Source organism: Carcharhinus amblyrhynchos, chromosome 2, assembly GCF_965287045.1.
Source record: "Carcharhinus amblyrhynchos chromosome 2, sCarAmb.v2.hapA, whole genome shotgun sequence".
NCBI classification, from domain to species: Eukaryota; Metazoa; Chordata; class Chondrichthyes; order Carcharhiniformes; family Carcharhinidae; genus Carcharhinus; species Carcharhinus amblyrhynchos.
In genome coordinates, this window is record NC_137325.1 from 7,482,550 (window position 1) to 7,507,342 (window position 24,793).

General features: G+C 48.5%; 1 protein-coding gene across 1 annotated transcript in view; it reads right to left on the reverse strand.

Moving 5' to 3' along the window:
• Window positions 1-24,793, reverse strand: part of cpne4b (copine IVb) — a 308,216-nt gene that overhangs the window by 120,579 nt on the left and 162,844 nt on the right. The window contains exons 3-4 of the mRNA XM_080215148.1: window positions 22,863-23,048; window positions 1,794-1,865 (exon numbers count right to left, since the gene is read on the reverse strand). Of these exons, the coding sequence (XP_080071274.1) occupies window positions 1,794-1,865; window positions 22,863-23,048 (258 nt within the window). The remainder of the gene's footprint in view (window positions 1-1,793; window positions 1,866-22,862; window positions 23,049-24,793) is intronic.

Genomic DNA, 24,793 nt, shown 5'->3' on the forward strand with positions numbered 1-24,793 from the left:
CCATTTCCTGGCCCATTCGCCCAGCCTATCTAGATCCTTCTGCAGACTCTCCACACCCTCCGCACAATTTGCCTTTCCCCCAATCTTGGTGTCATCAGCAAATTTCGACACCCTGCACTCGGTTCCCTCCTCCAGATCATCTATATAAATGGTAAATAGCTGAGGCCCCAGCACCGACCCCTGGGGCACCCCACTAGTCACCAACCGCCAATCCGAATAGCACCCATTGACCCCCACTCTCTGCCTCCTATTTGACAACCAATCCTCTATCCACGCTAACACCCTACCCCCAACTCCATGTCCCCTGACCTTCTGCAATAACCTCTTGTGAGGTACCTTGTCAAACGCCTTCAGGAGGCAGAGGAAGAAAGAAAACAAAGGAATTTAGTTTTCTTTTCGCATTTTACAACAGCTGTGATCACTCCTAATCATTATATAATCGTACAATATCTCACAAGTGTTTTAAGCAATCACAGAAAGCATCATTTCTGGTTGTATCACAGTTTGGTATGACTCCTGCTCTGCCCAAGACCGTAAAGAACTACAAAGAGTTGTGAATGCAGCCCAATCGATCACACAAATGGAACAGCCTCCCACCCATTGACTCCATCTGCACTTCCCACTGCCTCAGCAAAGCAGCCAGGACTCCAAGCGCCCCGGACATTCTCTTTTTCACCTTCTTCCGTCGGGAAAAGGAAAGAGAAGTCTGGGAACGCGTACCAACTAACTCAAGAACAGCTTCTGCAATCAGACTTTTGAATGGACCTACCTTATATTAAGTTGATCTTTCTCTACACCCTAGCTATGGCTGTAACACTACATTCTGCACTCTCTCCTTTCCTTCTCAATGAACAGTATGCTTTGTCTGTATAACACGCAAAAAACAATACTTTTCACTGTATGCTAATACATGTGACAATAATAAAGCAACTTAAACATGTGGTAATAATAAATCAAATCAAAAATCTCTAAATGTAACATTTCTGAGTGTTAGATGCCCAGCACCTATGGTTAGATGTTGGATTTCTGACAAAGTTGTAATTTATTGCAATCATCCATGCATTATTCCACTCACTGCAACCTGGTCATGATCATTATTTCATTTGAATCGACAGAATTATTACTTTATTCCGAGCTGCCATTTGCTAAAATGCTGATCTTTTGATATTGATGCCACTTAATACAACTTGAGATGAACTGATTATGTGGATCTGCAAAGTTGGAGCAGAATACTCTCACAAGGGAATGATTTTTATTTGGATTTCAAGTCAGATAATGAAGGGGATGGATAGGGTAGAGGTAGAGAGGTTCTTCCTGCTTAGAAAGGATAGCAGGACTAGAGGGCACAGCCTCAAGATAAAGGGGGGGGGGGCAGTTTAGATCGGAGTTGAGGAGGAACTTCTTCACTCAAAGGGTGGTGAATCTCTGGAATTCTCTGCCCGTTGAAGTGGTGGAGGCTACCTCACTGAATATATTTAAGTCACGGGTAGATAGGTTTTTGACAGACAAGGTGATTAAGGGTTATGGGGAGAAAGTGGGAAAGTGGAACTGATCCACTTCAGATCAGCCATGATCTTATTGAATGGCGGGGCAGGCTCGAAGGGCTAGATGGCCTACTCCTGCTCCTATTTCTTACGTTCTTATGTTCTTAAGTCAGGGGAGCTGCTGGAGGGGAGGGGACTCTTGAGATCCACACGGAACATTTCCAAAAGGCTGAGACAGACACATTGACCGGAGGGGACATGTCACCGTGGGTCGGGTTCAGGGTAAGGTTAAAGACTGGAGCGACCTACTGTTATCGATGACTTTCCTGCAGTATTTCCATGTTTCAGCAGTGACTTAGACAGCTTTCGCTGGGAAATAATCTGGAACAAAAGAGAAAGGATGTCAGCTCAGATCATGAAGGATCAGTAACATTCGAATTACATAAAACAGCTGCTAAAGTTAAAGGACTGAAGTTTTGTTTTACATGGAAAATTGTCTGTATATCTTCCACAGCAGTAGTTTCCAACCTTTTCCTTTATGCCACTAGATCATCATCAACAGCTTTTGCGACCACAATGGACGCAAACTGTTTTAAATTTATTTTTTTAACATGGCCTATAGTTGGTGGGGGTCAAACTCCTCTGTCAAGGGGTATTAAAAGCACAGCTATTTCTGACACTGTGTGATACACACTCACATATACATTGTGCTCATGACAGCACACTTACCTTGAGTCACCCTAGTGGAAACAGGTAACGCTTACCGAATGAGAAGGCTGATGTTTTTCTCCCCTCCACTCCCCAACTGACCACCTGCAATCTCTTCGCCAACCACCAGTGGTCCACAGGGCAGTGTTTGGGAAGCATCGCTCCACTGTATATATGCACACAGTTGTGAGATGCGAATTAAAACTTTCTGTTAATATTCTCAAGACGGCATGGCGTCCAAAGCAGGGTTCTTCAAGTGCTGCTGACAAATGACACCGTGGGTGGCACAGCGGATTAGCACTGCTGCCCCACAGCGCCAGGGACACAGGTTCAACTCCAGCCTCGGGTCACTGTCAGTGCGGAGTTTGCACGTTCTCCCCGTGTCTGCGTGGGTTTCTTCCGAGTGCTCCGGTTTCCTGACACTGTCCAAAGGTGGACTGAGCCATGCTAAATTAACCCTAGTGTCAGGGTTATGGTAAATGTGTGGGGTTATGGGAATAGGGCCTGGGTGGGATTGTTGTTGGTACAGACTCAATGGGCTGAGTGGCCTCCTTCAGCATTGTAGGGATTCTATGATTTTTTTGGCCACGCTCGCCCCAAGAGTGGAAAATCGGGTCTTTTGCACAGTTCTGTCTTGCTCGCTACGATACCTGGGGCAGACAGGACAGGAAAATTCCAGCCAGCATAGAAGAGATCATCATAGAAACCCTACAGTCCGGAAGGAGGCCATTCAGCCCATTGAGTCTGCAATGACCACAACCCCACCACAGGCCCTATTCCCGTAAGCCCACACATTTACCCTGCAAATCCCCTTACAGTAGGGTCAATTCAGCACAGCCAATCAACCTAACCCACACATATTTGGAGTGTGGGAGGAAACTGGAGCACCCGGAGGAAACCCACGCAGACACAGGGAGAACATACAAACTCCACACAGACAGTGACCCAAGCCGGGAATCGAACCCAGATCCCTGTGAGGCAGCAGTGCTAAACACTGTGCAACCGTGCCGCACCAAATTAATTCTCCACTCCATGAGTTTTCAATAAGGTCATGAGGAAAAGGAGGGAGGAGTTAATGAGCCGGATGGTGTGGATGAGAGACATTTTCATTCATGTAGCTAAACATCGGTCATGGTTCAGTGGGTACTACTCTTCCCTCTGAGTCGTAGGCCCCACCCCAGGGCTCAAGAATTGATGCTAATGCTCTAGTGAATTCCCGGGAGGGGGAACGAGGGCTGCAATGTGGGAAGAGCCAACTTCTGGGGGAGATGCTACACTGCGACCACGAGGGTCCCCAACCCTCTAGGAATGGCCTGGGGTCTGCAGGACTTGGAGAATAATCTCCAGGACACTGCTGTGTGCGACCTTGGAGAAAACAACATCAGGACATCCATTTTCTTTCCGTCATTTTCTTTACCCAATATTAAAACTGGGGGGAAGTAAAGTATTGCTTGGCTGGCAGTCAACTGGATAATGAGTCTTTTTGGTGACACATTACAAAGGCGGATGCATTGGCCAATGGATGGGTGGCTGGAATGTGAGCCAAGTCATGTGATGAAACCTCCCAGGAAACATTTCATCGCCGTTGGCAACCCTATCCGCCTACACAGGTAAACGATCCCATGGAACTATGTCAAAGGACAGCAGGGAGTTATCCCCAGTGTCCAGGCCAACGTTCACCCCTCAATTAACATCAGTAAATCCAGACATTAGCATGGTGCGGTTTGTGGGAGCTTGCTGTGCAGAAATTGGCTGCGCGGAAATTGGCTGCCTTGTTTCCTGCTTTATAACATCGGCTACACTTTGAAAGTGGTTCACCAGACGTCCAGTGGTCGTACAAAAAGCGGAAGAGCAGGTTCATATTTTCTCCCCCACACAAATGAGCAGAACAGACACCGGAGAAGGCGAGTTGGTGCAGGAAGGTAAGCCAGCCACCAGAGGGCAGCCTCAGTACCTAGTAGCTCACTGAGGAAGCCCATTCATTCCCTCAAACTCATGATAAAGGGTGGTTTGGGAGGATGAGGATTAGAGTGATAGAGAGGAAGGGAGAGAGAGAGGCTGGGTAACAGGGACAGATACTGAGAGGCAGAGAGAGACAGGGAGAGAGTTAGAGACAAGCTAGGAGAAATGAGGGGAGAAAAGTAAAAGAGAAAGATAGAAGGGAGAGAGAGAGAGACATACAGAGAAAGGCAGATCGAGAGAGATGACAATTGAGGAAAAAGTAATAAAATATGAGAGATCAAGAAATTGGGAGGGATGAAGGCGGGAAGTGAGGGACAGGAAGAGGGAAACACAGAGAGCCAAGGAGAAAGACCCAATAATAAGGGTGTGAGAGACAAAGAGAAAAACAGGGAAAGAGACGGGAAGGAGAGACAAGAGAGAGAAAAATAGTATCCTGGAGATTGAGATATAATTCCTGGAGACACCGAGACAGACAGAGAGAGATAAGGAGGGAGAGAGACACAGAGGGAGAGAGAGACAGACAGAGGGGGGGAGAGAGAGAGAGAGAGAGAGAGACACACACACATACACACACACACACAAAGAGGGAGAGAGAGACAGAGTGAGAAAGAGAGACACACAGAGGGAGAGACAGTGGGTTGGGAGAGAGACACAAATAGGGAGAGGGAGAAAGAGAGAGAGAGACACACAGAGAAGGGGGGAGAGAGGGACACGGAGACGGGGGGAGAGAGGGACACGGAGACGGGGGGAGAGAGGGACACGGAGACGGGGGGAGAGAGGGACACGGAGACGGGGGGAGAGAGGGACACGGAGACGGGGGGAGAGAGGGACACGGAGACGGGGGGAGAGAGGGACACGGAGACGGGGGGAGAGAGGGACACGGAGACGGGGGGAGAGAGGGACACGGAGACGGGGGGAGAGAGGGACACGGAGACGGGGGGAGAGAGAGGGACACGGAGACGGGGGGAGAGAGAGGGACGGAGACGGGGGGAGAGAGAGGGACGGAGACGGGGGGAGAGAGAGGGACGGAGACGGGGGGAGAGAGGGACACGGAGACGGGGGGAGAGAGGGACACGGAGACGGGGGGAGAGAGGGACACGGAGACGGGGGGAGAGAGGGACACGGAGACGGGGGGAGAGAGGGACACGGAGACGGGGGGAGAGAGGGACACGGAGACGGGGGGAGAGAGGGACACGGAGACGGGGGGAGAGAGGGACACGGAGACGGGGGGAGAGAGGGACACGGAGACGGGGGGAGAGAGGGACACGGAGACGGGGGGAGAGAGGGACACGGAGACGGGGGGAGAGAGGGACACGGAGACGGGGGGAGAGAGGGACACGGAGACGGGGGGAGAGAGGGACACGGAGACGGGGGGAGAGAGGGACACGGAGACGGGGGGAGAGAGGGACACGGAGACGGGGGGAGAGAGGGACACGGAGACGGGGGGAGAGAGGGACACGGAGACGGGGGGAGAGAGGGACACGGAGACGGGGGGAGAGAGGGACACGGAGACGGGGGGAGAGAGGGACACGGAGACGGGGGGAGAGAGGGACACGGAGACGGGGGGAGAGAGGGACACGGAGACGGGGGGAGAGAGGGACACGGAGACGGGGGGAGAGAGGGACACGGAGACGGGGGGAGAGAGGGACACGGAGACGGGGGGAGAGAGGGACACGGAGACGGGGGGAGAGAGGGACACGGAGACGGGGGGAGAGAGGGACACGGAGACGGGGGGAGAGAGGGACACGGAGACGGGGGGAGAGAGGGACACGGAGACGGGGGGGAGAGAGGGACACGGAGACGGGGGGGAGAGAGAGACACGGAGACGGGGGGAGAGAGGGACACGGAGACGGGGGGAGAGAGGGACACGGAGACGGGGGGAGAGAGGGACACGGAGACGGGGGGAGAGAGGGACGGAGACGGGGGGAGAGAGGGACGGAGACGGGGGGAGAGAGGGACGGAGACGGGGGGAGAGAGGGACGGAGACGGGGGGAGAGAGGGACACGGAGACGGGGGGAGAGAGGGACACGGAGACGGGGGGAGAGAGGGACACGGAGACGGGGGGAGAGAGGGACACGGAGACGGGGGGAGAGAGGGACGGAGACGGGGGGAGAGAGGGACGGAGACGGGGGCGAGAGAGGGACGGAGACGGGGGAAGAGAGGGACGGAGACGGGGGGGAGAGAGGGACGGAGACGGGGGGGAGAGAGGGACGGAGACGGGGGGGAGAGAGGGACGGAGACGGGGGGGAGAGAGGGACGGAGACGGGGGGGAGAGAGGGACGGAGACGGGGGGGAGAGAGGGACGGAGACGGGGGGGAGAGAGGGACGGAGACGGGGGGGAGAGAGGGACGGAGACGGGGGGGAGAGAGGGACGGAGACGGGGGGAGAGAGGGACACGGAGACGGGGGGAGAGAGGGACGGAGACGGGGGGAGAGAGGGACGGAGTGGGGGGAGAGAGAGACAGAGGGAAGGAGGGAGACAGAAGGGTACCAGAGCAAGGGAAAGCAAGATTGAGAGAAAAAAGAGCACCAAAGAAAGCTTTGTCCTCGGATTATTGAACACCGATGTAAACAAACCAAAATAGAATGAGGTTGAGCAGGCAAACTGAGTACACAGACTGAAGCACTTTGAGCATCATAGAAATGAGGTGGGTGATTCCTGGGTCATTTGCAATTTTGGATAAATTAAACATATATAATACAGCGGGAACATCAAACATGACCCAGAATGAGTGCACCAGTACGTGTTGTGGAAGCTGTGAGGAAGGTCAGATAGGGCATTAGGTGCGGTGAAATTCAGGGGCTGTGCTGAGTAGATAAATTTGTATTTCTGCTCAGTTCAAAGCTCATTTCTATTATCAGCTGGAGAGCCAAAGAGAGAGAAGATCCACATAATTCTTGTGTGTAAAAATAACTTTGTTTTTAGGCTCCGGTGCTGCTCGATTTATCGTACCTGGAAACATTATTATGGTGTCACAGTTGCTGGCGTGTTTAGAGGGTTTGATTGTCCCTGGTAGATTCATGGGTGAAGACCCTGCTCACTAACACACAGGGCTCCCACTTGAGGAATTACTAGAGTGAGGCAGCAGGTCACACAGTGAGGTCAGAACCAACAACATTTTAAATAGCAGAGAGATGACATCTGGGAGACAGGACAAATCAAACAAGGTGCAATGTGTGATAGAGAGAGGAAAAGAAAGATTGGATTAAGAGAGAGAGAGAAAGAGTCATAAAGGAAAAACAAAGAGACATTATTATTGTAAAGCAATGCAGTGTGTGATTTGCCATGCGAGAGGCAGTCACGGATTTTTGGGAGGGTTTTACAGCCTCGCTTGTCCCAAAACCGTAAAATCCCATCCAAGGTCAACAGACCTTTCCATGGTCCGCCTCTCACTCCCTCAGATTCCCGTGGCGGCAGGACGGTAACATTCCAGCCATTATCTCTCTTCCGGGTTGGACGTCAATCAGGCAACACCTTGTCAATAAAGCTGCATTGGTTTGTTTAAATACTGATGTGGAGATGCCGGCGTTGGACTGAAAAATAACCCATGGTGCAGCACCTCGGAAACCCCTTTTTCCTTGTTGTCACATCGGCCAGAAACAACAGAAGGAAAAACTGGGTAACAATATTTACATTTAAGTTGAAAGTTGGCGGCACGGTGGCACAGCGGTTAGCTCTGCTGCCTCACAACTCCAGGGACCCAGGTTTAATTCCAGCCCCGGGTGACTGTCCGTCTGGAGTCCCCGTCTCTCAGTGCGTTTCTTCTGGGTGCTCCGGTTTCCTCCAACACTCCAAAGATGTGCGGATTTGGTGGAATGGCCATGCTGAATTGCCCCTTAGTGTCCCAAGATGTGTAGGTTAGGGGGATGAGTGGGGTAAATGCATGGGGTTAAGGGGATAGGGCCTGGGTGAGATGATTTGTTGGGAAGTTAGTGCAGAGTCAATGGGCTGAATGTCCTTACTCTGCACTGATGGGATTCTGAAGCTTATCTTTTTACCGTGACTTCAGTGTGAAACGGAGCATTGACGCTGGGAGCACGATCGAAAAAAAGTTCAGCGCCTTGACTCTGAGATAGGTCGAAGAATCCTCCAAACCAAGAAGATATCTCTTAAGAGTAGAGAAAGCTGCAAAGAAATAAGAATCCCAAATAGGTTTGAAAAAGAAAAGTTTGCTTACTGTTTAGAGGCTGCGTTGACCTCTGAATGGCGGGACTTCACACAAGGGGGCTGCAGCAACAGGATCCTCACACTGTAGGGAGGCGACGGCCTAGTAGTAGTATCGCCGGACTATTAATCCAGAAACTCAGCTAATGTTCTGGGGACCCGGGTTCAAATCCCGCCACGGCAGATGATGGAATTTGAATTATAAAAGGAATATCTGGAATGTGCTGGTGACCATGAAACCAATGTCGGAAAAACCCATCTGGTTCACTAACGTCCTTTAGGGAAGGAAATCTGCCGTCCTTACCCGGTCTGGCCTACAGGTGACTCCAGGGCCACAGCAACGTGGTTGACTCTCAACTGCCCTCTAAACAAGGGCAATGAGGGATGGGCAATAAATGCTGGCCAGCCAGCGAAGCCCATGTCCCACAAACAAATAAAAAGAACTGATTAAAAAGAGAGAGAGAGAGAGAGAGAGAGAGAAATGGGCATTCTAAAAGGGGAGGTCGTTGCTCCAAATAAAAAAAGGAAGCCAAACAGGAATTACAAGTGAAGTCGCGTTGTCAGAAGTGTGATTAGCTACCAAGAAGTAGTTTGATTTTTTTTTCCATACTATAGCTCCATTAACACTAACACCACAAATTAATAAAGATTGAGAAAAATAAATAAAAGGGAGGGAAAGGTGAAAGAAAGTATTATGATTTAACAGCCGGAAACTACAAAGGTATTTGAAAAACATGTGGAAACCTGGACTGCCAACAAAGAGAGATTTCAATGTTATCCAGCTGTGAACAAGATACTGGATGAACTTTCCTAAGCGTAGTAGGGCTTAAAATCTTTACTTTGCCGCAGGATCTCGTCCATCCTGAGAAGCCTGGTGAAAAAAATCTACAAGAAACTGAACAAGATCCTCGAAAGTCATTTCTCACCTAAATTATTAATAATTCCTGAGATTTTCTGATTTCACTGATGGGGCCAGGGAGAGGGCAGAAATATATTGCACTTCATTGCAATAAGGTGAGTGAGGAACTGTGCGTTTGGCTCGAACCCTGAAGACATTCTGCGAGAGAAACTTGCATCTCACATATTGGCGTCTGGGGAAGAGCAGCCAATAGTGTTCACATCACGAACGTTATCAAGCGTGGAACAAAATTATGCACAACTTGAGAAAGAAGCGCTCAGAGAATCATAGAATAGTATCTCTACAGGGCAGAAGGAGGCCATATTACCCATCGAGTTTGCGCTGGCCGCAATCCCATACAGGCCTTATCCCAGTAACCCCACATACTCACCCTGTTAGTTACCCTGACGCTAAGGGGCAATTTAGCACAGCCAATCAATCTAACCCGCACATCTTTGGACTGTGGGAGGAAACCGGAGCACCCGGAGAAAACCCATGCAGACACGGGGAGAATGTGCAGCCTCCACACAGACAGTCACCTGAGGTCAGAATTGAACCTGGGCCCCTGGCACTGTGTGAGGCTGCAGTGCTAACCACTGTGCCGCCCCAGTTAGCATAATTTTTGGTATTAAATGATTTCACCAGCACTGCCTGACAGACAATTGACTTTGTTGACTGACCGAAGGCCAGCGAAACAATTTTTGGTCAATCCGAGGGAATTCCATCATTAGCCGCAGGTTGTCTACACAGGCGGGCATTGATATTATCAACGCATAATTATGAAATAAAGTATCGGAGATAGAACAGCGTGACAACGCCTTATTGAGATTGCCACTTCATTTTCTCATGCTGCCAGAGAATAAAACATCGTTGGCCAAGGTAAATGATTTATACCAAAACGATTGGCTCACGTCCGACCCAGATGGGCAAATGGTTTTACGAAAACTATATTGTACTACTGATGACAATGCAATTTGGGATAATTTGGACTGCCCCAAATTGTTCTCCTGGACCAGTCCTGGGCAACAATAAAGTACGTCTTCGACCAGAGTTAGTGTCTTTGTGAGTTCTTCATATTTGCTGAGCAGTAATTAAGAAAGGGAAATCTCCCTTACAAAAGCCAGCAGAATACACGGATCTCTGAAAAACTCCTACACTTACTGATCAATTTTATCAACACAGTCACCTGAGCTTCGTAAGATCGTACCTGAGACTAACAGGGAATGCCGTTCTGCCCGCCCCGATTTCAGGGTGGCTGTGCCGGTAAAATCAGGGCCCCAGTATCTGCTTCCCTTTTTTTTGGGTGAGAATCCCACATTTCCACTGCCCTTTGCACTTTAGTTTGTTGGAGGAAGGAGGTTGACAATCCAGTAAGTGGTTTCCACCGACGCTGTCGATTGGTGTGATGCCACCTTGGATGTATCTCTTAGGGTTGGAGTTCAGTGGGTGGGTGCCAATCTGATTTGGATCACAATTTTAACTGTTCCTTGCATCCAACGTGTGGAGCGATTCTGTATGTTCCACTTGAGGGTGTCACAATGGTTAGCAATGCTGCCTCAAAGCAGCTGGGACCCAGGTTCAATTCCAGCCTTGGGTGACTGTGTGCAATTTGTACGTTCTCCCCATGTCTGTGTGGGCTTCCTCTGGGTACTCCAGTTTCCTCCCGCACTCCAAAAGATGTAGAGGGTTAGATGGATTGGCCGTGCTAAATTGCCTCAAGTGTCCCAAGATGTGTATGCTAGATGGATTGGCCATGGTAAATGTGTGGGGTTATAGAAATAGGGCAGGCGAGGGGGTCAGATACTCTGTCGGAGAATCAGTACAGCCTCGATGGGCCAAATGGCCTCTTCTGCACTTTAGGGATTCTACGATATGGAATTTTTTGATAGTGTGTAAAATATTTAAGTCCCAGCATCATCATCATAAGTAGGAAACAAATACACTAAAATATAATGGGACGGCAGTAGTTATGGGAGATTTCAATCTGCATATTGATTGGTCGACCCATGTTGGACGAGGTGGGCTCGAGGAGGAGTTCTTGGAATGCTGCCGGGATAATTTCCTTGAACAGTGTGTGTTGGAGCCGACGAGGGAGCGAGCTATCTTGGATCTGGTGCTATGTAATGAGGCGGGTAGAATTAGGGACCTTGCGGTGAAGGATCCTCTTGGAGAGAGTGATCATTGTATGGTGGAGTTTCTGGTGCAGATGGAGGAGGAGAAAGTGGGTTCCCGGACACGCGTCCTTTGTTTGAATAGAGGGGAGTATGGTAGGATGAGAGAAGAATTGGCAAATGTGGACTGGGGGAGTGCGTTGGAAGGTAGGTCTGCTGAGGAGCAGTGGAGGATCTTTAAGGAGATCTTTCTTGGTGCTCAGCAGAAATTTATTCCGATGGTTAAAAAGGACCGTAGGAAGAGAGGTAATAAGCCGTGGATAACGAAGGAGGTGAAGGAAAGTGTTAAATTAAAAGCGGAGGAATTTAGAGTAGCTAAGAGCAGTGGGCGAGAAGAGGATTGGGAAAGGTTTAAATGTCAACAAAGATTGACAAAGAAGTTGATAAAGGAGGGTAGGAGAAGCTATGAGGCTGGGCTAGCACTTAATATAAAAAAGGATAGCAAGAGTTTTTATAAATATATAAAAAGGAAGAGGCTGGCTAGGGTGAACGTTGGTCCTTTAGAGGATGAGAAAGGGGAGCTAGTGGTAGGGGATGGGGATATGGCTAAGGTCTTGAATAACTTTCTTGTTTCTGTCTTCACGGAGGAGGACGTGAATAATTTGCCGGGTGTTAGAGATGGAAAGGTGGTAGGAATGGAGGGTCTTAATGACATTACTGTTACTAGAGAGGTGGTGCTCGACAGACTGGAGGGGCTGATTGTGGACAAGTCCCCAGGACCGGATGGAATGCATCCGAGGGTTCTGAAAGAAATGGCGGAGGTTATAGTGGATGCGTTGGTGGTTATTTTCCAGACGTCGCTGGATTCCGGGGAAGTGCCGGAAGATTGGAAAACGGCTAATGTTACGCCGTTGTTTAAGAAGGGTGCCAGGCAAAAGGCGGGGAATTATAGGCCGGTTAGTTTAACGTCTGTGGTAGGTAAAATGTTAGAATCCGTCATTAAGGAGGAAATTGCGAGGCATCTTGAAGGGAATTGCTTGATAGGGCGGACGCAACACGGTTTCATTAAAGGGAAGTCGTGTCTGACAAATTTACTGGAGTTCTATGAGGATGTGTCTAGGGCAGTGGATAGAGGAGAGCCGGTGGATGTGGTCTTTCTGGATTTTCAGAAGGCGTTTGACAAGGTACCTCACAAGAGGTTATTGCAGAAGGTCAGGGGACATGGAGTTGGGGGTAGGGTGTTAGCGTGGATAGAGGATTGGTTGTCAAATAGGAGGCAGAGAGTGGGGGTCAATGGGTGCTATTCGGATTGGCGGTTGGTGACTAGTGGGGTGCCCCAGGGGTCGGTGCTGGGGCCTCAGCTATTTACCATTTATATAGATGATCTGGAGGAGGGAACCGAGTGCAGGGTGTCGAAATTTGCTGATGACACCAAGATTGGGGGAACGGCAAATTGTGCGGAGGGTGTGGAGAGTCTGCAGAAGGATCTAGATAGGTTGGGCGAATGGGCCAGGAAATGGCAAATGGAATTTAATGTTGGCAAGTGTGAGGTGGTCCACTTTGGTAGGAAGAATGGTAGGAAGGACTATTACTTACGTGGCGAAAAACTGCAGCAGGCGACGGTGCAGAGGGACCTCGGGGTCCTTGTGCATGAGTCGCAAAAACCCAGCTTGCAGGTGCAGCAGGTGGTCAGGAAGGCGAATGGGATGCTGGCCTTCATAGCGAGGGGGATTGAATATAAAAGTAGGGAGGTCTTGCTGCAGCTGTATAGGGCATTGGTGAGGCCGCAGCTGGAGTACTGTGTGCAGTTTTGGGCGCCGCACCTGCGCAAGGATATTTTGGCCCTGGAGGGAGTGCAGAGGAGGTTTACTAGGCTGATACCGGAGTTGAGGGGATTGAGCTATGAGGAGAGGCTGAATAAACTAGGCTTGTACTCGTTAGAGTTTAGAAGAATGAGGGGAGATCTCATTGAGACGTATAAGATGATGAATGGGATGGATAGGATAGAGGTGGAGAGACTCTTCCTGCTCAAAAAAGACAGTAGGACTAGGGGGCACAGCCTCAAGATAAAGGGGAGGCGGTTTAGAACGGAGTTGAGGAGGAACTTCTTCACTCAAAGGGTGGTGAATCTCTGGAATTCTCTGCCCGTTGAAGTGGTGGAGGCTGCCTCGCTAAATATTTTTAAGAAGCGGGTTGATGGGTTCTTGATAAGAGAGGGGATTAAGGGTTATGGGGAGAGGGCGGGAAAGTGGAACTGAGCCACAACAGATCAGCCATGATCTTATTGAATGGCGGGGCAGGCTCGAAGGGCTAGATGGCCTACTCCTGCTCCTATTTCTTATGTTCTTATATTGAAATATTTCTAATTCAACTACTGAAGCTAACAGCCAGCTTTACCTTGCATGGTCAGATTAGTTAATAAGCGTGCTAGATGCCAGAACATATTCATCAAATAACTAGCTCACTGCTCAATTTAATCTGAACAGGAACATTTAAAAGAAAAACTCAGGATGAGATATAATATTGTGTCTATTGAGCCCACACGTCGCGCAGATCATGGATAATCCAGCCTGCCATGGACTGTGTTCCACCTACATCTCCCCAGGGAACATTCTATAAATACTCGCGGCTTCATGAAGGCAATGAAGCAACAAAGCCACAATATTCATTCAGCCCCACACCTCCACACTCCTGTCCTAGCCCAGAACCCCCCTTAGTGCGCGACTGAAGCCAGCGGTGGACATTAGTGAGCTGCTTTATCCAGTGAACTGAGTGAGTTTTCAATGTAGCCAGAATTTTATCCGTACGGTTGTGGAACTGGATAGGGTGGGATTTGAACTCATGATCAGAGCCATTAGAGCAACAGATATCCGAGTGAATGAAGGGCATAAACAGATAAACTCATGAATGAAGGGCTATGCGTTCTAGTTTATCACCATAAAAAATGCAACTGAGTCAGCCAGAAACACAGTGTTCACGACTCTACAGAAGTTAAAGCTTGCTGAGCAGAGAGAGACGGGTTGCTGAAGTTTTCCATCTTGCACTCATCAGATTTGTACATTGCAGCGAACCATTCTCCGCAAACAAAAGGAGTTGGAGCCTTGCACCTTTTTTGAATTGACTCTCACCAACTTTTACAGATGCACCATAGAAAGCATTCTTCCTGGTTGTGTCACAGCTTGGTATGGTTCCTGCTCTGTCCAAGACTGCAAGGAACTACAAAGGGTATATATAGATGAAACCCAGTCCATCATGCAAACCAGCCTCCCATCCATTGACTCTGTCTACACTTCCCAGTGCCTCAGAAAAGCAGCCAGCATAATTAAGGACTCCACGCACCCTGGACATTCTCTCTTCCATCTTCTTCCGTTGGGAAATAGATACAAAAATCTGAGGTTATGTACCAACCGACTCAAGAACAGTTTCTTCCCTGCTGCTATCAGACTTTTAAATGGACCTACTAGGCATTAAGTTGATCTTTCTTTACTATGACTGCAACACTCTTTCCTTTCCTTCTCTATGAACAGTATGCTTTGTCTGTATGGCATGCAAAAAACAATACTTTTTACTGTATGCTAATACATGTCACAATAATAAATCAAGTCAATTCAAATGAAGTTACCCAGGAACTTGGGGAATCTCCTGTCAACTGTTGCTTTCTCTATGACAATACCTCAGCCAGACTCAACTTGCAAACCAAGATTTTTTCTCCTGTAGTGTAAATTGTTGTGACTGTTTGAAATTTGGCATTCTTGCATTTGTCCTGATGAGTGGGACAAAAAACTTTGGCAGCCTCTCTCTCTTCAGTAATCTTCTGGAATTGGTAAGGCTGCAACTTTTGCCAATTTCCTCTCAAATTCTGAACACACGTGGGATGAGATTTGGGCGGCACGGTAGCACAGTGGTTAGCACTGCTGCTTCACAGCTCCAGGGACCCGGGTTCGATTCCCGGCTCGGGTCACTGTCTGTGTGGAGTTTGCACATTCTCCTCGTGTCTGCGTGGGTTTCCTCCAGGTTTCCTCTCACAGTCCAAAGATGTGTGGGTTAGGTTGATTGGCCATGCTAAAATCGTGTCCTGAGATGTATAGGTCAGAGGGATTAGTGGGTAAATGTGTAGGGATATGGGAGTAGGGCCTGGGTGGGATTGCGGTCAGCGCAGGCTCGATGGGCCAAATGGCCTCTTTCTATACGGTAGGAATTCTAAGTCTCTGGCCTTCTAGTTACCTGTTACCTGCTGGCAGGAGGTGGCGTGTTGTTTGCTGGCAGTGGGATTCTCTGGTTCCGCCATTGCCAATAGGAATTTCCATTGAAGTTACCCCATGCCGGCAGGGATCCCATGGATGAACTGCTGGAGAATTCCAGTCCTGCTGTGCTAACATTATTTCGCCACTCACTCAAATCAACATGGTGACACACTGGCAGAATTTTAGTCACATATTACTGCTGCACTCACCATCTGTTAGATTTACAATGCAAGAGAGGAGGAAGAGACAGAGATTGCAAATCTAAGAGTCATGGACAATGCAAATAACTCTGCATAAATTAGAAAAGGCAATGCCTCAGTGCGAGAGAGATGGCTTTACTAAATAAACCCTGAAGGCACGAAATTGCCACTAAATAAACAGTAGGGGATATTTTGGGTTCCTGGTCACCGATACACTGTAAAAAAAAAAAATAAATTGCCCTCCCACTCCAACTGGGTGAGTGCGAGAAGATAGTACGTAACTTCCAAAAAGTACATTTCCATTTTCAGGCTGGGTGCACCAGAGCAAAACACATCACCCCAAGGCATCACAACAGGATATGCTTCAGTTCAAGTGTACGATAATATAATGGATATCGTTGGATCCTCATATAGTTCTCACAAAGATGTTTGTCATGTTCCTTTGAGTGGCATTAACTGGCTACAGGATTAGTTAGCGAGAAAGCAGAGGATAAGGATAAATGGGCCTTTCTCGGGTTGACGGGCTGTATCCAGTGGAGTGCCACAGGGATCAGAGCCGAGACCTCAACTGTTCACAACTTGGGTGAAGACCCAAGCTGGGAATTGAACCAGGGTCCCTGGTGCTGTGAGGCAGCAATGCTAACCACTGTGCCACCCTGCCACCCTTAATGATCCCCTGGAGTTCTCGTGGCTGTCATAACATCGCTCGATCCTTAGGTCCTTGTCTCTCCCAGCACCCCTGCTGTGAGGATGTCCTCTTGGTGCTCGGGCGAATGTCTGTTGAAGGGTGGGGCTGGCTCAGGCAGTGTCTACCTAACAGGGGACCTTCTTTGTCAGTGGGAGCACTGCAGTTACCAAAGTGGATTCCCGTTCAGGTTCCTCTTCACTGCTAGAACCTCTATCTCCGAGTCCGTACCTTGCCTTTGCCATAATGGAGGCAACTTCAAGCTGAGGATTGGCACTAGCAGTGGCTATCTCTAAGGCCAATGGTGGCTTGGGCAAGAACTCTCTGGCCCTGATGTGTTCTAAGTCCTTCTTTGGGATTTTAGCCTGAACTTTGGCCTTGTAATATATTGGTCTCTCCATGATGATCCCAGGGACCTATCTGGGACCATCCCTGAAGTTTCTGACATGACCCAGATCACCCGTTCTTTCGGTTCTTGTGGAATCAAAATTTCTTTTTTGGTTTTCCTATTGGGACTCCACCTTCCCTACCAAGTTTGGGAATAGCAGGCTCAATCCAGTACGGAGCCATCATCCCATCAACAGTTCTGCTGGAGCAACGCCTGTTGTGGTTTGCGCTGTAATCGAACACAAAGTTCAGTCTCCACGGAGGCCACCGGTTGTTTCTTCAGGCCATTTTTGAAAGCTTTAACTGCCTGTTCTGCCAATCCATTTGACGACGGGTGATAAGGAACAGTCCAGATGTGTTAGGGGTTCTGGAAATCAGCACCAGTGAAGGTTGTGCTGTTATCAGAAATCAGGATTTCTGGTATTCCGTGTATGCTGAAGCTTTACCCCAATATTTCGGTCATAGCCTGAGAGGTTGTGGAGCCCATGCAGTGCACCTCCAACCACTTGGACTATCTGTCCACCATGATTAAAGACATGGAACCCATAAAGAAGCTAACAGAGTCCACATATATCTGCATCCATGGCCTGCCAGGAGGCTGAGGGTGGGGTTTTTTTTGATTATTCTGGTCGCGCTGCTTTACAAAGTCTGCGATGTCAGAATGAAGACCGGGCCACCAGATGTAACTCCTGGCCAATATCTTCATTTCTGATATTCCCTGGTGGCCACTAGGTAGTTCCATTATTATTGGACATCACCCTGGGGGTTTGGCGATTACGTTAAAGGATGGTCCCGTCTTCAACACCACGTTCTGACTTCTTAGTGAGATTGGGTTTCAGTTCTTCAGAGAGTTGTCCTTGGAATCTCCCACAAAGGACCAAGTGCTTAATTTTGGATAAGGTTGGGTCTTTTCGTGTCCGGGCTTTGATCTGCTTTCCTGACACAGGCAAGGGCTCCAAAAAGCTCAGGGTTATCATAACCTCTTCCAATGCTGATAAAGAAACCAGGATTGTGGACAACGGGAGTGACTCAGTACATCAGCATTAGCTATCCGGGTCCCAGGATGATTCCAGAATATATTCGTAGGCCACCAATAATAAGGTCCAGTGTTGTATCTGAGTGGAAGCGACAAGGAAATTGCTTTGTCCTCCTTGAAAAGGGCCAGTAGGACTCTTAAAATCATAGAAGGAGTCCATTCAGCCCATTGAGTCTGCACCAACCACAATCCCACCCAGGCCCTATCCCCTAGATAGATCCTCCGATACTACGGGGCAATTTAGCATGGCCAATCCACCTAACCCACCCATCTTTGGACTGTGGGAGGAAACCAGAGCACCTGGAAACCCACTCTGACATGAGGGGAATGTGCAAACTCCACAGAGACAGTGACCCAAGTCAGGAATCGAACCTGTATCCCCGGCCCTGTGAGGCAGCAGTGCTAACCACTGTGCCCCCGTAGCACTCAGATGGTCGGTAACTATAAAAAAAAACATTGATCATAGATGTCTTGATGGAATTTCTCCAGGGTATTTCCTGATATCCTTATACAGTCCCCCATGCCTCCAACCAGCTGAGCTGAATCTGCTGGAGCAGGGGATGATATCTTAAACCCGGCCCGTGGGACTTGGACAGAACGTGAGCTTTATATCCTGCCCAATATTAAACCTGGGCCGGAATTCTCTGGCAGTTCACGCCATTGGGATTCTCCAGTCCCGCTGCAGCGAACGGAGACTTGGCTGAGCGCCAAACTTGGGGTTGTAGCCAATCCCGTCAGTTTTCCCCATTGGGCGAAAAATCCAGGGGCCAAAGGTGAAAATAAAATTAACGAAAAAATAAGTAAAGTTAACGCGGTTACCATGAATGCACTGACTGAATGGCTGCTGGAGATCATTATCGATCTTGCTTCCAAAAGGGAATTGGACAACTAACTCAAGGGGAAATATTACAGGTTTACTGGGATGAAGCAGGGCATGGGATGAATTGGATAGCTATTGCGAACAGCTAGCTTAGATGGGCTGAATGGCCTTCCCCCGATTCCATGGGAAATGCTTCGGGACTGAGCTACAGTCTTAACTTAATGACTTTAGTTGGAAGGCGCAGTGAACTTCCTGTCAGGAGAAGACAAGAGGACAAAAGGATTAAGGTCAGAAGATGCCCCCCAAAAACAGTTTTCCCTTTCCGGAGTCAAGAGGAGGTGAAATGTGGCCAATCCAGGACTCTGGGCTGCACCATTTTCCGCCATTCTGTCCCACGTCTGTGTGGGTTTCACCCGAGTGCTCCGGTTCCCTCCCACAGGAAGTCGGGCGCTGGGACATAACTGAGACCGATGAGGCCAAAGGCTTCATCCTGGGTTTCTGGGCTAGCGAATATCACACCATCCGCTCAGCTACCAAAAACACCAAGGCGAGAGAGTGACAATCCAGCCTAAATATCGTGCTGAGGTGAGGGGCTTACTCGCTGATAATGGATGGTCCCCAGCTGCTGAACTGTTCACTCTAGAACGATCCACTCCCGATAACTGTCCCAGTGCTTACCTTGCCTGAGCTAAACTATACTCTGCAAACACTCACGTCAGCAATGCACGCAGAATCACCTTCAATTAAAAAGGTGGCAACTGAGGACTGTTTCAGTTCCCTGCCATTGGAGCTGCTACTCAGATCGCCAGGAGAAGGAACTTACTGCAGCGAGACTGTTCAAATTATTCACCTTCTGAGATCAGTGTGATTACTTTTAATCACAGAATCCCTACAGTGCAGAAGGAGGTCATTCGGCCCATCAGGTCTGCATTGACTCTCCGATACAGCATCTCACCCAGGCTCATGTTCCCCTCCCCGCTCGATCCCCTGGTCTCCACAGCTGCAGACATGAAGGGGCAACTTACCACGGCCGATCCATCTAATCTGCACATCTTTGGACTGCAGAAGGAAACCCACACAGACTTGGGGTGAATGCGCAAACTCCGCACAGACAGACAGTCACCCCAGGCCAGAATTGGACCCTGGGTCCCTGGTGTTGAGGCTGCAGTGCTAACCACTGTGCCACCGTGCTACCCAAATCCAATACATCATCTGCAGACTCTGCCACATAGGGGGAACCTATCCTCTTGTGAAGTCATTCTCTCCTTGTTCAACACCACAGCCGGGGTATAAAGTTTATTTGTTAGTCACAAGTAGGCTTACATTAACACTGCAATGAAGTTACTATAAACATCCCCAAGTCACCATACTCCAGGGTCTGTTCAAGTACACTGAGGGAGAATTTGGCACAACCAATGTGCCCAACAGCATGTTTTTCAGACTGCGGGAGAAAACCAGAGCACCCGGAGGAAAGTCACGTAGACATGGGGAAAGAACGTGCAGACTCTGCACAGACAGTGACCCAAGCCAGGAATCGAACCAGGGTCCCTGGCACTGTGAGACAGCAGTGCCAACCACTGTGCCGTCCCTAATTTCCAGCCTCACCATTGACTATGACAGGAGCGGGAGATCCCGCCAGCGGGCAGGACCAGGAGAATCCGGTCCTTGTCTATAGCCAAGGGGCGAGAGAACCAACTCTCTCAAGGACCAGTTGGGTCAGGCTTCCGTTCCAATTGTGAAGACTGATACAAGAATGGTCAGGGACAGTGCGTGTCTGATCTTGCTCACATCCCCATTGGAATCCTTGTGGGCTTCCTTCAGTTTTCCCCATTGCAACAGGATTGGGATGAAATTCTTAACGGCGTTAGGGATTCACCAACACATAATTCCCGTTCCAGGATCCACAGCACGTCACCAGCACACTGCCAGTCACAACATCGAGATGCCAAATTTATTTTGCTGGGCCGTTTTGGACATGTGCCATGTGCCAGGGTGTGCATTCTCTCAGATGATGTTGAATGAGGGATGGGCCAAACGCTTATCGTGTTCAGTGAAACATAATACAGCAATGCGCTTTCCGGGGAGAAATAATCGGCTCGAAGTTTGCAGAACTTTATCACTTCAGTGTTTGATCAAAGGAATCATTTATCTAATTTTTTGAAGATGTTTCTTCTTCATTGACTCCAGCAGCAAGTCAGAAATGCATCAGTGAAAAATATGAATCTCGAAGAGTCACAAAAGATGCGGAAGATCTGAATTACAATGAAAATAAATAACTTTCTTGTCCTCTTCCATTCAGACGCAAAAAACAATCACACTCAAAGCAGATAGATAACCACATCACAATACAGAATATATTTCCAATCAATTTGTCTATCTTCAGAATAATATTCTTCCGATCTGTTGTCTAATTTGGGTCGGTTGTCAGGAGTCATGGCATAAATGTCAGTTTCCGCGCCCCTGTCTACATCAACGGGGATGAAGTGGAAATGGTTGAGAGCTTCAAGCTTCTTGGTGTGCAGATCACCAACAATCGGTCCTGGTCTCTCCATGCCGATGCTGTAGCTAAGAAAGCCTATTAACGCCTCTACTTTCTCAGAAGGCTAAGTAAGTTTGGCGTGTCCACTATGACTCTCACCAACTTTTACAGATGTGCCATAGAAAGCCTCCTTTCCAGATGTATCACAGCTTGGTATGGCTCCTGTGCTGACCAGAACTGTAAGAAACTACAACGCCCAGTCCGTCACGCAAACCAGTCACCCACCATTGACTCTGTCTACACTTCCCGCTGCCTTGGAAAAGCAGCCAGCATAATCAAGGACCCCCTGTATCCCAGACATTCTCTCTTCCACCTCCTTCCATTGGGAAAAAAGATACAAAAGTCTGAGGTTACATACCAACCGACTCAAGGACAGCTTCTTCCCTGCTCCCATCACACTTTTGAATGGACTTGTATTAAGTTGATCCTTCTCTATACCCTAGCTGTGACTGTAACACTATAATCTGCATTCTCTTCTTTCCATCTCCCATGTACTCTGTGAACTGTATGCTTTGTCTATATAGCACGCAAGAAACAATACTTTTCATTCTATACTAATACATGTGACAATAAAGCAAATCAAATCGAATCCTTCCATACTGGCAGAATAAATGTTTTAAGTTATCGTTTATTATTCTCTATATTTGATATTTTACTCTGAGACAGAGGTTCGATGTTCAAGTCCTACTTCAAGAGTTGAGAATACGACCTGAACTGACACTCTGATGCATTACTGAGGGAGTACAGCACTGCTGGGGGAACTGTTGTTCAGACAAGGCATTAAACTGTCTAAGGTGCCTGGTGGGCAGTACCAAGGTGCCAGGCTGGCACTGCCAGATGGGCACTGCCCAAGGGGCACCCCTCCTTGCCCTTGGCCTCCCCAGGGGGCCTCAATGGCCTCTGGTTCTATCGGTGAGGCCAACACGATTGTTCCTCATTCATGAGGAGCAGGTGCTTTCCTGACCAGACAGAGCCTCTCCCGACGAGACCTTGGTTTAACATCTCACCTGAAAGATGGTACCCCCAGCAGTGCAGCATTCCCTCAGCGCTGGCACTGAGGATTCAGCCTTGATTGATGTGGTTAAGATGTGGTTTAAGGTGAGAGGGGAGAGATACAAAAGGGATCGTTTTATCACTCAGTGGTGAATATTTGGAACAAGCTGCCAGAGGCAGTAGTAGAGGCAGGTACAATTTTGTCTTTTAAAAAGCATTTAGACAGTTACATGGGTAAGATGGGTATAGAGGGATAAGGGCCAAATGTGGGTAATTGGGACTAGCTTAGTGGTAAAAACTGGGCGGCATGGATAAGTTACGCCAAAGGGCCTGTTTCCACGCTCTAAACCGCTATGACCCTGGATTGAGGCTGGAATCCATGACCTTTACGTTCGAAGGTCAGAGTGCAGTCACTGAGTCAAGGCCAACCTTACGCTAATAATGATGAGTACGTGGGATTTAATGAGATTGAGGGTTATAGATAGGCCTGGTAGGTAGGGATATGATCAGCACAACTTGTGGGCCAAAGGGCCTGTTTGTGCTGTCGTGTTCTATGTTCTATAACTCACACTCAGAGCCGCACAGAAGGTTCGCAATGGGCCATGAGGCCCATTCTGTTTGGAGTGCTTACCTGGCCGAGGGTGCACTCCATCCCGCCAAGGATCTCACTGTCCTTTACCCCATTGTGTAAGTGATTGCTGCCGATGTCATGGACCTCAAACCTCAGGCGCTGGACCTCTTCAAAGTAAAAATCCACTGTGTAAACTTTGGAAAAGACTGGGTTGATACAGGTGCGGATAACTTCAGTCCTGTCAACCTGTTGGAGAAAGAAATCAAATATGTGAGTCAACTCAGCGCAACTAACTAATGCCCAGCAGAGGGTACAATGTGTATCAATATGAAGCAATGAGATTACAACCCCAAAAATTACCAACCCATTAAAAAAAAACAGTAAATGGCACAGGACAAAGAATGTTATACAACAGGAACAAACTCTTTGGCCCTCCAAACCTGCACCGGTCATGATGTGTGTCTAAAGTAAAACCGCATACACTTAGAGTCCATATCCTTCCATACCCATCCTATTCATGTCTAGATACCCCTTAAATGCCACTATCGTACCTGCTCGCACCAGCTCCCTGGGCAGCACGTTCCAGACATTCACCACCCCCTGTGTAAATCGCACATCTCCTCTAAACTATTCCCCACACACCTTAAACCTACCAGCGGGGCCAATGCAACTGTTCCCTGTTCCTGAGGAGCAGGTGCTTTCCTCACCGGAGAGAGCCTCTCCCAGCGAGTCCATAAAGGCAGTTAAATCACCTGAAAAATACCCAAGGAATTACAAAAGGTCGTGAATGTAGCCCAATCCATCACGCAAACCAGCCTCCCATCCATTCACTCTGTCTACTCTTCCCGCTGCCTTGAATTATAATTAAGCATAATTAAGGAAGCTATGCATCCAAGACATATTCTCTTCCACCTTCTTCCATTGGGAAGAAGGTACAAAAGTCTGAGGTCACGTAATAACCGACTCGAGGGCAGCTTCTTCCCTTCTGCCGTCAGACTCTTGAATGGACCTACCACACGTTAAGTTGGTCTTTCTCGACACACTCGCTATGACTGCAACACCACAGTCTGCACCCTCTCCTTTCCTTTTCCCCTATGTATTCTATGAACTGTATGCTTTGTGTAGCGCACAAGAAGCAATTGCTGGAATTTTATTCCCTTGCCCACCCAAGGCTCGTAAGATCCCACTGGAGTTCAACGGACAATGCCGTTCCGTGAGCCTCACCTGCCCCAATTCTGGGCAGGACGTCCCAGTAAAATTCCAGCCAAGACCTTTCACTGTATCCCAATACACCTGACAATGGTAAATCAAATCAAAAAATACAGGGGGGGGTGGGCAGGTGTAACAATGTTAGCTTTAGCCTATAGGGAGCCGGATTTCATCCTTTCAATACCTAAACTTATAGTTCTAAAGGGCGTTTGGTTGTAGCTGCAACATTAGATTCATTGATAAAATGTTAACGTTCCTTCAAGTGATCAATAATGATCCTTTTCCTAATCTAATGGATAACCCTTCACACTACACTTGCATTTCACAGTTCGACGTGACTAAGCTTTCATTTACCCGAGTTAAAACATATCTTCAAATAATTAGCCCATTCAGTGAGTGAGTTACACTCCTTTGGGTTATTCATCTCTCATTATGGGCACTATGTACCATGTTGTGCCAGCGGTATTACCCACAGTAACCTATCAGGGTCAAGAGCTAATTTACAGCCAGTTTGAGTTACTTCCAGCAATTACTGAAAACATGTTTTCATTTAAAAGCTTAATGTACGAACAGAAGTACATTTATATTCATGAATGTACTAAATCAGACGCTATCACATCAAATGGGAGAATTTGTGCCACATTTAACTCAAAAACACTCTCATACGCACCACCTTAGCGTGGAAATATGTTGGCCGTTCCTTCCTCCTTTTGCTGGGGGAAAATCCCGAAACTCCCTGCCCAACCGTCTCACTGACCCAGTTCAAGGAGCTGACTCACCAC